This window comes from Macaca thibetana, chromosome 1, assembly GCF_024542745.1.
Source record: "Macaca thibetana thibetana isolate TM-01 chromosome 1, ASM2454274v1, whole genome shotgun sequence".
NCBI lineage: Eukaryota > Metazoa > Chordata > Mammalia > Primates > Cercopithecidae > Macaca > Macaca thibetana.
This window is the reverse complement of record NC_065578.1, coordinates 73,716,680-73,733,261: the sequence shown is the minus strand read 5'-3', so window position 1 is coordinate 73,733,261 and position 16,582 is coordinate 73,716,680. Positions and strand designations below refer to the sequence as shown.

At 36.3% G+C, this 16,582-nt stretch overlaps 1 protein-coding gene across 13 annotated transcripts in view; it reads right to left on the bottom strand.

Annotated features, from left to right (window-relative positions):
• TNNI3K (TNNI3 interacting kinase) overlaps positions 1-16,582 on the bottom strand; it is a 301,755-nt gene that overhangs the window by 95,036 nt on the left and 190,137 nt on the right. For all 13 annotated transcript variants that reach the window (XR_007720751.1, XR_007720754.1, XR_007720811.1 and 10 more), the window contains 3 exons: positions 7,153-7,205; positions 6,781-6,833; positions 3,690-3,822 (listed from right to left, as the gene is read on the bottom strand). Coding sequence is in view for 10 of the 13 variants with exons in the window: in XM_050766192.1 (XP_050622149.1) it covers positions 3,690-3,822; positions 6,781-6,833; positions 7,153-7,205 (239 nt within the window). In the remaining 3 variants the exon portion in view is untranslated. The remainder of the gene's footprint in view (positions 1-3,689; positions 3,823-6,780; positions 6,834-7,152; positions 7,206-16,582) is intronic.

The window sequence follows — 16,582 nt, the reverse complement described above, 5'->3', positions numbered from 1 at the left end:
TTTTCTTCTCTATTGGTCTAGCTAGTGGTCTATCTATTTTATTAAATTAAAAAAAAAAAAAAAACACCTCGTGGATTCACTGATTTTTTGAAGAGTTTTTTTGTGTCTCTATATCCTCCGGTTCACTCTGATGTTGGTTAGTTCTTTTCTTCTGCTAGTTTTGGCGGTTGTTTTCTCTTGGTTCTCTAGTTCTTTTAGTTGTAATGTTAGGACGTCAATTTGAGATCTTTCTAGCTTTTTGATGTGGGCATTTAGCGCTATAAATTTATCTCTTAACACTGCTTTAGCTGCATCTCAGAGATTCTGCTATGTTGTCTCTTTGTTCTCATTGGTTTCAAGGAACTTCTTGATCTCTGCCTAAATTTCACTTTTTTACCCAGGATTCATTCAGGAGCAGGTTGTTCAATTTTCATATAGTTGTGTGATTTTTAGTGAGTTTCTTAATCTTAAATTCTAATTTGATTGTGCTGTGGCCTTAGAGACTGTTCGTTATGATTTCAGTTCTTTTGCATTGGCTTAGGAGTGTTTTACTTCCAATTAGGACATTGATGTTTTTAAGAGTAATATTTACAATAGCATCAAGAGACACAAAATAAATAGAGATAAGTATAATAAAAGTTATGCAAGGTTTGCATGCTAAAATATGTAATGTATGAAATTTAAGAAGACCTAAGTGAAGATAGAGATAAACCATGTTTATTGAGGAGAAGACTAACATGGTTAAGGTGTTCATTCTTCCCAAATTGATGTAATAATTCAATGCAATAGAATCAAATTCCAACAAACTTTTTATAGGAATATAGACAAGCCAATTCTAAAATTTATATGGAAAAGCAAAAAACTCTAAATGGCCAGAACCTTTTTAACAAAGAAGAACAAAGTTGGAGGATTCACATTACTTAATTACACGATTTATTATAACATATTAAGATAGTGTGGTATTGATTTAAGGGTAGACACATGATCAATGACACAGAATAGAGTCAGAAATAAATGCATACATACATGGTCAACCGATTTTTGAAAAATGTATGAAAATAATTTAATAAGAAAGGATAATATTTTTGAAAAATTATGCCAAAAAATTGGACATCTATATTAAAAAAACAAATGAACAAACCAAAGAATAACAAGCTCAACCCAAACTGGGTACTTTAAAAAAATAAGAACTCAAAATAGATCTTATAAATATAAAACCTAAACCTGCAACACTTCTATAAAAAAATAGGAGGAAGTTTTTATGGCTTTGAGTAAGGCAAAAATATTTTAGATAGGATACAAATTGATTTAAAATTTTGGTAAGATGGATTTCATTGACATTAAAATTTCATTTTGCTCTTTGAAAGACGTTGCTCAGAATACAAAAAGGCAAGCCACATATTACAGGAAAATCCTTGCAAAACATGTAGCAGATAAAATCCTTTTCCCTATAATCCCTATAATCTAAGAAATCTTACAACTAAATGATGAGACTTTTTAAGCAAACGTTTCACAAAAGAAATATGGATACCAAATAAGCACATAAAAATGTCAATATTTCTAGTCATTGGAGAAATGTAAATATCACAATGATGTTCCCCACTCAAATGGCTAATATATACATATATATTTAAAAATAGACAATTCAAAGTGCTGGCAAGGATGTCAACTGAAATTCTCACCGACTACTGTTGGAAATTCATAACGGCACAGACACCTTGGAAAAACTCTTATTATAACATGTAGTAATCCATCTGTTACTCATTTATCCAATGGAAACGAAAACAACCACACAAAGGCCTCAATTATTTGAGCAGATTTATTCTTAATTTCTCTAAAATGAGAAGAACTCAAATGGTCATGAACTTCTGTATGCATAAACAAATCATGGCACATCTATAATATGAAATATTACACAGGAGTGAAAAAGAATAAATTACTGATAAATACGGCAACATGATTCCATTTATATGACATTGGTATATAGGCAAGCTTATCTGGACAGAAATGAGCTCATTGGTTGCCAAGGGCTGGAGGTGTGGGAAGTGGATTGATCCCAAATAGGCACTGGGAACTTTTTGGAGTGATAGAAATGTTCTACATCTTGATTGCAGTTGTGGTTATACAGCTGTATATATTTTTTAAAACTCATTGAAATGTTAACCTAGCAAGGTAAATTTTACTGCATATATATTATACCTAAATAAACCCGATTTTTAAAAAGACTATTGCAATGGTTTAAATGATGGTGGTGGATGATGGTAAGTGGTAGAGAAACCCATGTATTAGAAGGTAAAATCAACAGGGCCAGGTTAATGGACTGACACAGGGGATGAGGCAAAAGGAGCTGTATTTCTTTCTTATGAAAAAACGCCACAGTACATTTAAAATTATAATCAGTTTTCTGTATATCCATCAATCTTATCAGGATGCACACTCTAAGAGGTAGAGAGAAGGAAGGACATCAGAACAAGACCTTACAAATGGCAATGTTGTTTCAGCTCAAAACAGAGTCCACACATCCACACTGTAATAAGGGCTAAGTCTAATTTAAAACTATAGAAAATATGTAGAGAAAAATTAGGACAATTACATCACCATTATGCTAAACAAACTATGCACAGAGCACATAACCTATGAAAAGCACTCTGCTATGCAGAGTGTAATTAAAAGACCATATGGTAGCTTGGGGAAAAAAACTCCAAAATAGAGTATGAGATGAGATGAGATGTGGCTTCCTCTCTGTACATGAGACTCATAAATATTTTGATCTTGGTCAAGACTTTTAACTTGTTAAAAGGGATGTTTAAGTAACATCTCTTTTGACTTTATCCTTCTTATATAATGTTATAGGGTGGCCATTAGGAGATTACAATATAATTATTTAAACATTACTTATGATTACATTTGACAACTACTTTACAAGTGTGCTAAGTTTTAGGGATGCAAAGTCCTTAAGGAGATTTGTCTAGTGTGACAAGATATGAAAGCAATCCAAATGCAATTGAGAGATAGATGCAAATGAAGTTTACTTTAAACCTAAAATATGCGTATATTCTACCTGTGATTAGATTCCTCACCTTCACTTTCTACATGTAAGCAAAGCATAATGTGTATCATCAATGAAAGCCAGACTCACTACATGCTCCATTTTTAGAATGTATCTATATATAGAGAGAGATAGATACATATATATAGATAGATACATATATAGACGCATACACACACACACACACATATAATACAAAAATGTTAAGAAAATCAATCTTCTTTTTTATGATGTGAGGTAAGCAGAGAGCAGCCCTAATAGGTTATTTCTGTGTTACTACTTTCTTATCCCTATATACATGTTAAAAGGGCAATTCTAAAATCTAATCTCAAAAAATAAATATCACATTGTCCACTTTATTTGCCCTCACATGCCACATGATCGTAGTTATTTGCTTGTTTTATTAACAATCAATAAGTCAAGTCCTAAACTTTAATATATATTTATACCTGCATTTCTGTGTGTCTGGGTCTGAAATCACGGTTAAGTCATCAAATTTTCTGGGTTGGGCACACACCTTAAAACAATCTGAGATTGTTTGCTTACTTCCTCTTTTGCCATCTCACTGAGACTAATCATTTTGTGAAAAAAAATTTCTTGAAGTTATAAAAATCCAGTGAATTTTGTCAAACAGGAAAACTTCAATTGCAGCGTGTCTTACCTGGCTTGAGATGAGCGAATGGAATTTCGCCAGTGAGAATTTCCCACAGACACAGAGCGTAGCTGAAGACGTCTGCTTTGATGGTGTACCGAGTGCACTGCGTGAACACCTCAGGAGCCATCCAACGGAGGTTCTGCACATCAAGAAACATCCACAAGCCATTTACCAAGTGTTCGGTTCCTCCGCTGCAGAGTAGCATTCTTCTCAGTGAGAATTTGCTGTGTTCTCCCGATGCTCTCAAAAGGCATAAATATAAATTAACATCCATACATATTGCCCTCAATGTGTATAATCAACACACTTATACATACACAGTGTGTTTACTGTGGCTGTTCAGTTCCTCAAAGGGCATTTTTTAATCATTGGAAGATCATAAAATTCATAATTCTTCCTAAAACATCACACCAGTAATTAATCATCAAGTAACTCTGCCTCTTATACAATGAGAGGCAGTATTATTTTTTTTTAAATCTATAAACATCTTTCTCCCTTAGAAGCCTTCAAGGTTCAGAATAGCCAACCATGGATTCATCCAGGGACCCTATGTCTCCCTGGGAGTGAATCACACTCTGTGGGAGGCACCTCCTGCAAGTCTTCAGGTTGTAATTTAGGAAGTTACTAAATTAGGCCCATAAATAGTGCGCTCATGGCTGAGAAGAGAAATGGCTCCAGAGGAGTGCCCAGAATATTCCTATGAAGTAGATTTATCACTGGCAGGAGCAGGTCTGTCTTATTTTCTCTGCCCAGATGTGCTATTTATGAATGCTGTTTGTGCAATATCCTGGAAAGGAAGCCCATAAAATATTACAAGTCCCTTCATGCAAAGTTCTAGCCTCTGTTTTGATGAAATTATGTACATTCTTTTCATTTGTGACTTCCCATTTTTCAGTTAAAAAAATTAGTTTCCATTTTGGGATGCAAATGCATAAATTCAGTTGATTTCTAGTTTAGGGCACAGAACACTGGGTTTTGAGTTAGGAGATGAAAATTCTAGTTCTGGCTCTACCACTTACTGAACAGCTCTGGGCAAGTCTCATGTTTCCTGGACCTCAGATTCCTCAAGGACAAAGCAGAGGAGCCACACCCTCCCAGTTCTAAATCCCCACGGCACCTTATCTTACAAATAAACTTTGCTAAACACTTTTAAATATCCATTGAAGGAAACCATTATTCTTTTATCACTCTTACCAAAATCTTGTGTGTAGTGTTGGTTGCTAGTTCTTTTGAAATGTACACCTTATTTTGAAATCAAGCATAGTTACAGCTTTCCAATAATATCTTTATTCTTATTATGGTGCTCATATGCAATTTTTCTGCATGAGCTTCCACATTCCAGAGAGCCTCCATTTTTATAGCAAATTATGCATTGTGTCACAACATTGTATATGTGGGAGCAGGTACACAGTATGCCCGTTTTTGCACAGAGGGGTCATAGAGTGATTAGATAACATACATAAAGCCACAGAACTAATAAGAAACAAAACAGCTTTCAAAATAAATTTCAAATTAACTCTCTTATTCTAGCAGCATAGTCTTTAAGCACAGCACTAATTTATTTATTAGCACTAATTTATTTATTTATTAGTGCTGTGCTTAAAGACTATGCTGCTAGAATAAGAGAGTTAATATTACCTGCTGTTGGTTAAATTCAATTTAATTACATTCAACAAAAGTTTATTTAGTTGGAGAGTCTCAACTAACTGCTTTTTAGAATTATGTGGGGGAATTTTTAAAAGATGCAGTTACTCAAGATCAATCTTAGGCCAATAAAATCATAATTTCTAGGGATCAGATTCAGGTACTATGCTTAAACAAGTTTCTAAACTTATTTTAATGTGCACCTAGGGTTGAGGACCACTAATTTAGCTGCCTCTATGTCCCATGTCTTGGATGAGCTTTGTGTCCTGCCAAAAGATCACTCATTGTTCCCACCTCCCTCACCTCATAAACTGCCACTTTCCTCCTTGATCACCTCACTCCGGCCACGCTGACTTTGAACACACCAAGAACTTTCCTGCCCCAGGACCTCTGCACTTACTATTGCCCCCACCTGCACAGCTCTCCCCCCACGTAGATTACTCCCTTGTCAGGCCTCTTATTAAATGTTAACTTTTTCCTTCATCCTATCTAAATGGCATCCTCATCACTCTCCATTCATTTACTCTGCTTTCATTTTTCTTCATAACACTCATCACTGCCTGAGATATATTTTGTTAATTTGTCCAGTATTTATCCCCTTCCAGTAGAATATTAGCTCCATAGGAACGAGAACTTAGTTGATGTTGCAAAGAATGAATCAGAAGAGAGGACTGGAGTTACAAGCCTGTTGTGATACTAGTCCAGAAAAGAAATGATGAGAATCTGAACTGAAGCAGCAAGAAATGAGAGGTTTAAGAGGTTAAGATGAACTTAAAGAAGAAAAGAAAGAGACATCCAGAAAAGGTGACTGAGTGTAAGCAGAAGCAGGAAACGGAAGGAATGAAAAATTACTCCAGGCTTAGGTAATTAGTTATCACAAGTAGTCCAGAAAGAGAAGTCTACTTTTTTTCAGGGGGAGGGATTGGGGAGAGTAAAGGAGAGGGCAGGTAATGAATTTAATTGCAGACATTTTGAGTACAATTATCCTTGCTTCAGATATTATAATTTATATTTTACTTAAACATTAATACTTGGATATACCACTTATTACCTTACAATGGTAAAGTGGAGAACGATGAATAGTTAATAGATGCTGATGAACTACTAATTTTATAGTGAGTTCCCTATTAAATGTTAACTCCACTATAAGTAGTTAGGTGATCTAAATATGAAATGATCCATGCCCACCACGTTCTTTTCAGTTACATTTGAAACATGTTCTATAGTATTTTATCCATAATGTTTTCCAAATATATATCTTATCTATTTCTCTAGTAGAACCTTGAGATAGTTATTTTGAAAGCTTACTAAAAATAAAAACATAAGCCATTATCCTGACACTGAGACAATGACATTTCTTCCAGTTAAAACTGTTCTCATCTTACGTCCTCTCACGCTGAGTTTACACATTTTAATTGGTTTATAATTATAGGAAACACAAGCAGCAGCAAACCCCAGGTTGTTTTGTCATGTTGTCTTCATCCAGAGACTGTAGAAATCTTGATTCTGAGGGAAAGAGAAAATAAACCACGTCAAAGGAAATATCTTAAAACCAACGTCAACAATCACAGCTAAAATTTTGAAACCTCAAGAAACTTCTGTCTTTTTCAAATTCACGCTTCCCTTCTCTTGGCTGGAGATAACAAAGAAGAAAAACTAGAAATAAATGACAGAGTTTCAAAATGTAGGGTCACTGAAATTTGAATGATTTAGAGTAGGATAGCTGTCAGTGTTCGGTGTTCAGTTTCACGCTAGAATATCAGGTGCCCAGTAGGAACAAAATAAAAAAGGATGCCATTTGGGGTATTACTCATGGAAATCTCACCTCCAAAATCTGCCACCACAGCATGCCCGTCCTCATAGAGAAGAATATTGTGACTGTATAAAAAAAAAAAAAAAAAAAGTAGACATTGAGTAAGCTTTGCTATGTCCTAATCTAATTGGTCCCTCAAAGAAGAGGACCATAGACATCATTTGTTCGCCCTAGAGACTACATTGGCCCCAAAGGGCTAAATCAAATTTTTTTAGTTTTGCTGATTCAAAATAGCTATTTATAAAATGTAATCATGTTTATACTTTATCTAATGTTGAAGGTATAAAGAATTCCTACTTTAGACAAACCCTCTAAACTTGTCAAAAAGACCCATCAGCTGAAGATCAGTTTCTCAGCTCCTTGAGGCTCATTTGCTAACACAATTGTGGTTACAAGGAAAGAGTGAAAAGCATCATGGGCCTATTAGAGTCTGAGCAAGACAACCAGCTTGCTGGAACCCTAGGCACAAGGACAGTTCAAGACAAGGCCTGAAATGAATGTAGCAAAAGGATTCCCTATGGAAAATGCCATGATCAATACATTCTAGATACAATCTCAGCACAAAGGAGTGTTTTGAGATCTGTGAAATGATGCCAGCTAAACCACTTTTTAAGGTTTTGAGGAGAATAGCATAAAGGTCACCAAAGTCCCCCTTCAACCAAGAATTCAAGTTAGATTAAGAACAGTGTCAGAGTAGATCTTAAATGTTCTCACAACACACACAAAAAGGTAGCCATATGAGGTGGATAGATATGTTAATTAGCCTGATTATGGTAATCATTTCACAAGGTATACATAAGTCACATCACCTTGTACATCATATGTATAACTTTTGTTTGTTAATTACACCTCAATAAGGGCAGAAAAAAGAGTGTCCTTTTTAAGAAGTAAATCAAACCTGAGATAGTCCAAGGAGAGGTTACTCTTCCCCAAAATTAGTAAATTTAGTTGTGGACTATCTTACAGACATGCATATGATAGTCCAAGATTGTCTTTGAATGCTTCTTACCATATGTCTTTGATGCTCATTTCACATTTGGCTTGTAAATGAGTCTTTTCAGTATTAGGAGATTGCCACTGGATTTTTTTAGTGCATATGGGCTATATTATATTTATTTTATAATAAATTACATAATGTTCCTTTATCCTTAATTATTTTGCTTCATGGTCAAAACATGAAAAACACCACTATTTCTTAATCTTGAGTGAGTCCAATATGATATTGAATCACTTTATATAATTGCTTTCCCACCTTGACTTGACCTTTACAAAAAAAGTTACTTTTGAACTTCTTTTGTAATTGCTACTGATTTTGTCTTTGGAGTATAGATAATCTTCTTTTAAATTACAGAAAATCTAAAATACGTTAAAATCGTATTTCTTGTAGTAGCGCGGTGTAGAAGTATTCCAGGATGTCAAACAAAACAGAGACCTCCAACATGATGTCTTTAACAACAAATTACTAATGAATATACATGATGAGAACGAGACTGTCCTGTCAGAGAATGCTACAGCACCAGGAGCTCTCTGGAAGTTCAAATGCAACACAAAAAGTGCATCTACACGCTGTACTACTTGATAGAGTCGGTTAAGAAAGGGATTAGCTTTGAAGTGGGCTTTGAAGAACAGTCAGTTTGTAAGTGTATAAATATGTGCTGAGACTTTATCATGTGCCAGGAAAATTTCTGTATACTGGAAAACAGTGGTGAACAAGACAGGCAAAGACTGAATTTATACGGTAGTGTAAAGGAGATGAGGCTGGAAGAGACAAAGGGGGAAATGAATTCTAGATTGGGGAAAGATCTTGGCAAAGGGCAAGAATTGGGAGTGTGTGTAGTATGCAATAGGAATTATACTAAAAATGTACTTATTAATCAGTGCATGCTAAAAAATAATGAGGGAATATTTGGGTGAAAGTGGTGTTGAACTGCTAGGGAATTTGAAATTAGAGAACAATTCTGGACTTGATGCAGGATGTCAGAAAGCACTAGTACAGGTTTTTATGTATATATTTTAATACTCTGAAATCACAGACTATTTCCGAATAACTTTAGAATGCAGTTACCAAATGACTAAAGTGCGAAGGTAGAGTAGAAAAAAGAAAGCAGTGGAGTGGATTCACCAAAACATCTGAGAGAAGTGTCTATATCTGGGAGCAGTTTAAATATTAGAGGCTAAAAGACAATGACAACAATAACAGCAACAAAAACAAAGATAACCTCCAAAATTCTAGCTTGGCCTTCTGACTACAAAGCAATAATATACACAGTGAGAAAGAGCCAGAAAACCTGGCAACTTTTATGAATAGAATAGTGGCTTACTTGGGAGTTTGTGGAACTTGAGTCAGAGTTATGCTTGGGAAGATTAGACGCACCTGATAAACAACTATAACATTTATCATATTGAAGTCACATTCAAAGTGAACTCTTATGTTTAAAAAACAGTAACAAGTCAAACAAAACACAGGATGCAGTGACAGTTTAGGAACACAGGACAATGCGAGTTCATAGCAATAAATGGGTCTAAATGTCAAAAAGGATGCCATGAAAGTGACTTTGCAGAATGAGACTTAGCAAGTGCTAGAATAAAGTGAAAGTTTCTCTTCACTTCAAGATAGTCTTGGATTTGTCCACTCCTTCTCTAACCACTCAGTAATAATGAAAACTAAATTGTAATACCATCTCTAAGATTCTTTCACTCATTTTTTCCCACTTTGAAGTAAGCTGTGCTTCCTATATGGAGTGAAATTCATGAAGGGGAGCAGGCAGGGTTGAAGCTGAGAGAACCTGTGCCAATCAGTCACAGTGACCTAGCTTCAGTGGGCATCACACCCAGAGTCAAAGCCTCTAGAGTCAGGGAGGTTGAGTGAAGGGTCAGCAATGTCAGGTTTGAGGATACCAGGGAAGGAGAAGAGCTTGGAGCTGAAGCCAGCTAGGACAACAGAGCTGGTGCAATTATTATTAAAGATGAGTTCAAGAGTTTATTACTGAGAGATGTCATGAGCTACAAGTTTGGAGCAGTGTAAAGATTGTGGGAATGTAGAAGCAGTGGCACAGAGGGTGGCAGTGCAGAGAGAAGGGAGTAAATATTGAGTGAGGGTCTCCTGTGAGCAGGCACTGGTGTTTTCAACGTTTTTCCATTCCTCATGGAGCCACTATGGAGATGGTATTAGCATACCTATTTTACAGATGGATAATTGAGGCTAGAGAGGTGAAATCAGTGTCCCTTACCATAGCTGGAAAGAGGTGGAGCCAGGATTCAGTCTCCAAAACTTTCTTGTTTTAGGAGAAGCTGATTCTCATACCAACCATACCCAAAGAAGGAGTCAGGACTGCTGTAATTAGATGCCTGGAAATAAATTCCAGAAATCTTGTTTGGGTGAAGTCAGGCCTACCAGCTAGTGCCCAAAATACCTGTTTTCAATATGTCACTGTAAGGTGATGAGACTGAAATCAATAAGCTAATTAGAAATAAATCTAATATACCTCTGTTCCACCAAGGCAAAGCAGGCAAAGACTAACTTTCCTCCCTTCAAGAGATTGGATACTATGTCATAGGCTCTTTAAAGAAATGTAGGCAAAGGAAGCATAATCACTGCAAACATGGAAAGTGCAATTTGACCTGGGAAGTAAGCCAGGCACATGAAGAGGGTCAACACCAGGGAGACAATCATCAGGATCAGGAGAGAGAAATAGAAGGGTGATGGGAATTCTCAGACTTCTTTTCCTTCAAAAGATCACCCAAGAGGTTTATTTACAGCCATTTGCTCTTCTATAAAATCTTGAGAGAGAAAGACAGTCCTCTGTTATACATGATGCTGCACAGTATATTCATGAGCATTGTAACATTCGTGGAAACAGGCCCATGAGTCAGATCCTTCTAATTTGAATCTGACAAATCAGAAAATTTTGATTTGATTTGACAGATGAGCAAACCTATCAGTAGTTAGTTGAGCTAGTGTCTCAGCCCTTACCTTTGAGGTCAAGGAAAATAGTTAACTTATACTATAATATACAAACATGTACACATAAGGTGTGCACATGCATGTGTGCACACACGCACACATACATACACTTGCATCTTAAACTCTCCAGAAGCATCTTTTAGGGTGAAGAGTCACTGAGGAATGCTTTTTAGATAACAGAGAGTTTGGTAAAGACAATTAAAGGAATTTAAGTAGATAAAAGTCAACAAGTCCTTTACGCTTAAGGTAATTTTTAGCATTTCTGCATTTACCATTTTGATTTCATCTAAATAAATGTGATTTCTATACTCCACGCTGTTTGCTCACTTGCAATTTTGTTGTGTGAAGTGAGGCTTAAGCTCAGAAGCAAGTTGTTTAGTTCATAAGCATGCCCAGCTAACCTTGCAGTGTCAGCAGCTCAGAAGGCTTTATTGCTCCTTTTGATCACCCTGCTTTATAGGAGATATGATATGCTAGAAGCGCATTTACTAATCTGGAGATCTGAACAAATCTCTACATTTTACTGTAACTTATCTCCTTTCATCTCTTGCCCCTCAGTCTCCTTGGCTTCTTGCCCCAGATGGTAGGACTTGGGTTGAAGTTCTAGCTCAACCAATTTCTGACTCAGTTTACTGTCTCTGCTGTGAAGGCTAAGTTCTGTGCTGGAAATTGCAGTGTATGCCTTCAGAAAGACAGTGTGGTCTGATTGGGAATGAAATACGAACTAAAAGAACGATTAAGTTACATAATCTAAAATTTAAAGTGGTTTACATTCTGAGATACCTAGAAAATAATATAGTGAATGTAAGAATTTATTATAAAACGGATCATTAACCAAGTAGAAAAAAATAGTCTTAAGAAATATGAGGAACAGGAGGTACTACATAGAAAGAGGACCTAGAGTCAGAAGACAAATCAATACCTAGTTTTTGCTATTACCAGTACTGTGATTTTGGCCAAATTATAACACTTTAACTTTTTGAGACTCCTTTTCTCATCTTCAAAAATTGTAAGAGGAATGAAGAAAATGAAAAAGAGATAGATGGAATTTGGTAAATTCTGAACTGCTAAATAAGTATTAGTTATTATTAATATACATAATACCTAGCTTACAGCATGTCTGTACAACTTAAGTGCAAACGCACTGTTGTAAACAATAAAGCCGTATACATTAGGTATTAAGTAATGAATCTTGGAAGCAAAGTGTTTTCTGACTCAAAACTCACAATAGAGACAGACTTTACTGTGGAATATTTCAAGTCACTCTTAGCCCTAGAGAGTCTCTTTTCCATCCACTCTTATTGTCTAATTCTCCAAAACTATTTCTGCTTTGATTGAATGACTGTGTTTCACCTAAAGGAATCTTTGTTCCCCTGACTGCACTGATACCACAGTATTTGGATTTGGTTCTAGCTTTGTCTTTTACCATGAAGCAAATGATTTGAGTCAATTGTTTATGTAACAGAAGTGAGTATTTATCTCTTTGAAGTGTCTGTCTTTCACAGATTACTCCACAATAATGTTCTCTTAACCTTAACAATGCATGCACTTAGTGGAATACAAAATATAACTGAGGGCAAGATTTACTTCATCCAAATAAGCGATGTGAATAGAATCCATGCTCTGACCTTCAGTTCTTTCTTCCTCAGTAACACAGTTCACGTTCAGAGATGAATAAGGTGTTTGCAATGTGGTGTCTGCATATGTGTGTGTTGTGTTTAAATCTTATAAATGTTTTCTCCAGATTTCTTTTAACCAAAAGTGAATGGAAGTTAAATTCTGTTGGTTCCTTTCTACAAAATAAAATTTTCCCCAACCTCAGAACTGAATTAATTTAATGAAGTCATTATGTAAGGATCATGAGTCTTTTCATTTTAATTGCCTGTATTGAAAATTTACCTAAAGCGCTCAAATGATTCATAATCAGTTGGTTATGCACTGTAGTCCAATACTAATTGTCACTATTAATCAGACTGGCCTGATTATTAGACCGTTTTCCAATTCTGATTTTCTTTCAGAGCTGGACTGAAGTTCATGGTGGCCTTAGAAGGATCAAGGTGACTTGCTACTTTCACTCTGCTACCATTAGGAGTTCTTTTAAGTCACTTAAAAATTCATAAATATTAATTCATTTTTTCTGAATTACAGAGCCATGTAATTGCCTATGTCAGTCGTTACTAACAAAACTAGTGTAAGGGCACCATGGCCAACCTCTCAGCGTCCTTATTTGAAGAGATGACAACCCCCAGAAGTGTAGGCTTAATAACACAACTGCAATGCTTCCCAGGCTTCCTATAAGCCACTGTTTTCTGATGTATCCCTGAAGGTGATTAACTCACATGATTAAAGACACATGGCTATCGGCATGCCTGGAAGCATTCCAAGGGTTAAATCAGTGGAAGCAATTAGGCTTCATTTTCAATCTCATCACACTGTGAAAGTCATTAGTTTACAAACACATCTGCCTGACAGGCAATCATTCAAACCTGATGCTGAGGAGTCCTGGTCTTCCGATCTGCTGGCTGCCACAATTTGCCCTTAGAGCTGCGTGATAGCTCAGGACTCTCTTCCTGCCACAGACCTTTCTGGGGAGTCTCACCTTGGTCACCTTCAGAATAGGCAACTACATTTTTCTCTTCTCTTGAGTCTTACTTGAAAACCCCTCATGAACTTTTGGCAGCTGCCACTGCCAAACTCAGTGGGATACCTGAACATAAGACTCCCATACACTGAACTGATTCCAATTTGTTTCAAGGTGCTGACTAGACCCTTGAAATGCAATTCACATCCACTTACTTTGGATCTTTGTACCCTTTCCTAAAAAACTCTTCCAAGTCATCTAGATCAGTTCCTTGTAGTCGCAAATATAGTCTCATATGCTTCCTATTTTGGTCTTTTTCTTATCTGATTCTATCTATCTATCTATCTATCTATCAATCATCTACCTACCTATCTAATCTCTGCTTCTTACATAGCTAGGTAACAATTGTTGATCATCAAGTCATTATCTTCTTGAGAACAACTGCTAGAGGTCCTGGTTTTGAGCCCCAGGATAACAGAGACAGTACCTTTGGGCTCAGGGAGATTAGCTCCTTATTCATGTATGTTATGTGGTAACTGGACTATCAGGAAATACCTGAGGCTGTTACACAATTTGGGCTGCAGATAGAAACATGATAACAATTGTACAGTAACATGAGAAATCACATGCTTTAAGTTCATAGCCAAATAAAGCCTCACCAGACATTCTGTTTTTACAGAGACAGGGTCTCACTCTGTTGCCCAGGCTGAAGTGCTGGAGTACAGTGGTGTGATCATAGCTCACTGTAACCTCGAACTCCTGGGCTCAAGAAATCCTCCCACCTCAGCCTCCTGAGTAGCAAGGACTACAGGCACACACCACCATGTTTGGCTAATTTTTGAACATTTTGCAGAAATTAGGTCTCAATATGTTACCCAGGCTGGTCTTGAACTCCTGCCCTCAAGCAATCCTCTCGCCTTGACCTCTCAGAGCACTGAGATTACAGGCATGAGCCCCTGCATCAGGCCACTTCACCCTACATTCTTGACACCTCCATGTACCTTGGGGCCTAACATAAACTACTTCAGGATTCCTACCATGTCCAGAAGAATTCTTCTCAAGATAAATGAAGCCTACAGAAGTCTGTTTTTCAGACTTTATCAGGGCACTCCCCTCCTTACCAAAGGCCAGAGAACCTCAAGTGTAGGCTTTCCTATTAATCTCTTTGAAGGCAGTTCTTCACTACAAATACAAATTGTAATTTTACTGTTTTATGATGCCAGAAAACAACCCTAGTTTGACTTCACACAGACTGCCTTGAAATTCCTCGTTCTAAAGAATCCTTGGTTCTTTAGAGGAGGCATGCAGGTGAAGAGCCATGTTGACCGTTCAATAGCTCCCAATACTCATCCAGGAATAGCAATATACAGATCTTAAACATAATCTAGGTTAGAGAAAAGGAATTTACCAAAGCCCCGATCATGACTTCTAAACATGGAAAGCCTAATTTCAGTGAACTCTTGGAAACCATGGAAACTGAAAACTCCAATAAATGCAAAGGATTGTAGAACCTTGATTTTTCCTAAAACAAACTTCAACCTGTCAGTAGAAGTATATTTGAAGGCTTACCTCTAAAGCTAGTGGATTTGTCCCATTGCCAGTGGGATTGAAGAGGTGGATTATAAGATTTGTATTGTGGTTAAACCCATTTATTGAGGGTATTGTGAAAAAAAACTCATACTCTTCACTTACTATTTGCTCAACACCATAAAAAGCAAGTGGAAGAATGATAATGACCGAATAAATCTAACCACATACATGCATGATATTGATTCTGAGGTTTCTATGAGCAAGTGCTCTAGAATAAACAAGCAAATATAATTTTCATTTCTGTGTATGGTTACAGTCATTTCTTATTCATTTTAACGTGGTATAATCTTATGAAGAATCTTAGGTATGCAAACTGCAAAATGTAACATTTTTGAATGCTGAAGTGACAATCAAGGTAACAACACAGGAAATGACAGCTATGAATTCATTACATATAATTTGTTTTCTTTTTAATTTAAAATTGAGAAAGGGAGGAAGGATATTGGAACAAAATTGGTAATTTTTCTTCATACAGACTAACATTTCTCTAGTGCATTGGTACTGTGGATGAGCAGAGGTTTCTGAATTTCAACAATTGGTTGTGAAACTTGGATTTGGTGGTCACAGGTGAACAGTGTGGGAGATTTTTTCCCATAAAGCATATAGTCAAAACTTTAGAGGACAAAGAAGATGGCAAAAGATATGTGACATTTAAGTATGAAAAGGTAATAATTAGCTAGCCTGATTACTGAAATAAAGTCATCAAGCCAAAAAAAAGTAAAGAAGTTTCCAACTTTTGCTCTTTAAGTATTACCTAAATACTGCTTCCTAGCCACCTTTCTGAATATTCAGTTTTGAATATACTAAAAATTACAAAGTCACTATGCAATCCCTACTCCGTACATAAGCCCTGAAATGCACTGGACATTTGCATGTGATGAGCAAACACAATTCTTCCAAACCAAAGGACAGGCAGGAAAACAATATGAAAGTCTACATAGCATAAATGTAGCAGACAGAAAAAAAGGAGATACAGCAAGCAATATTTTAGAATTGAAAGGAAAAGATCATTAAATGATCCCTTATTCTATGAAGGAAGAATGTGAAGAGATGTTTTTCCCCCCAAGGCCACCCAATCAATCATTTGACTAATAACTATTCTTTTTCCTATATTACTTAGTCTTTTTTACCTGAACTGAGGATCTAAGCATGTCTCCAGCCTATGTGAAGTGTGGAGATACAGATGATAAAGGCACTAACTACAGGATATCCATTTGTACAAAAGTGTCACTGGATTCTTTTCACTCACATTTAAGAAACCAGATCCAAGACTAACTCTTTGGCAATGTGCCAGGGACCTTCTGAGC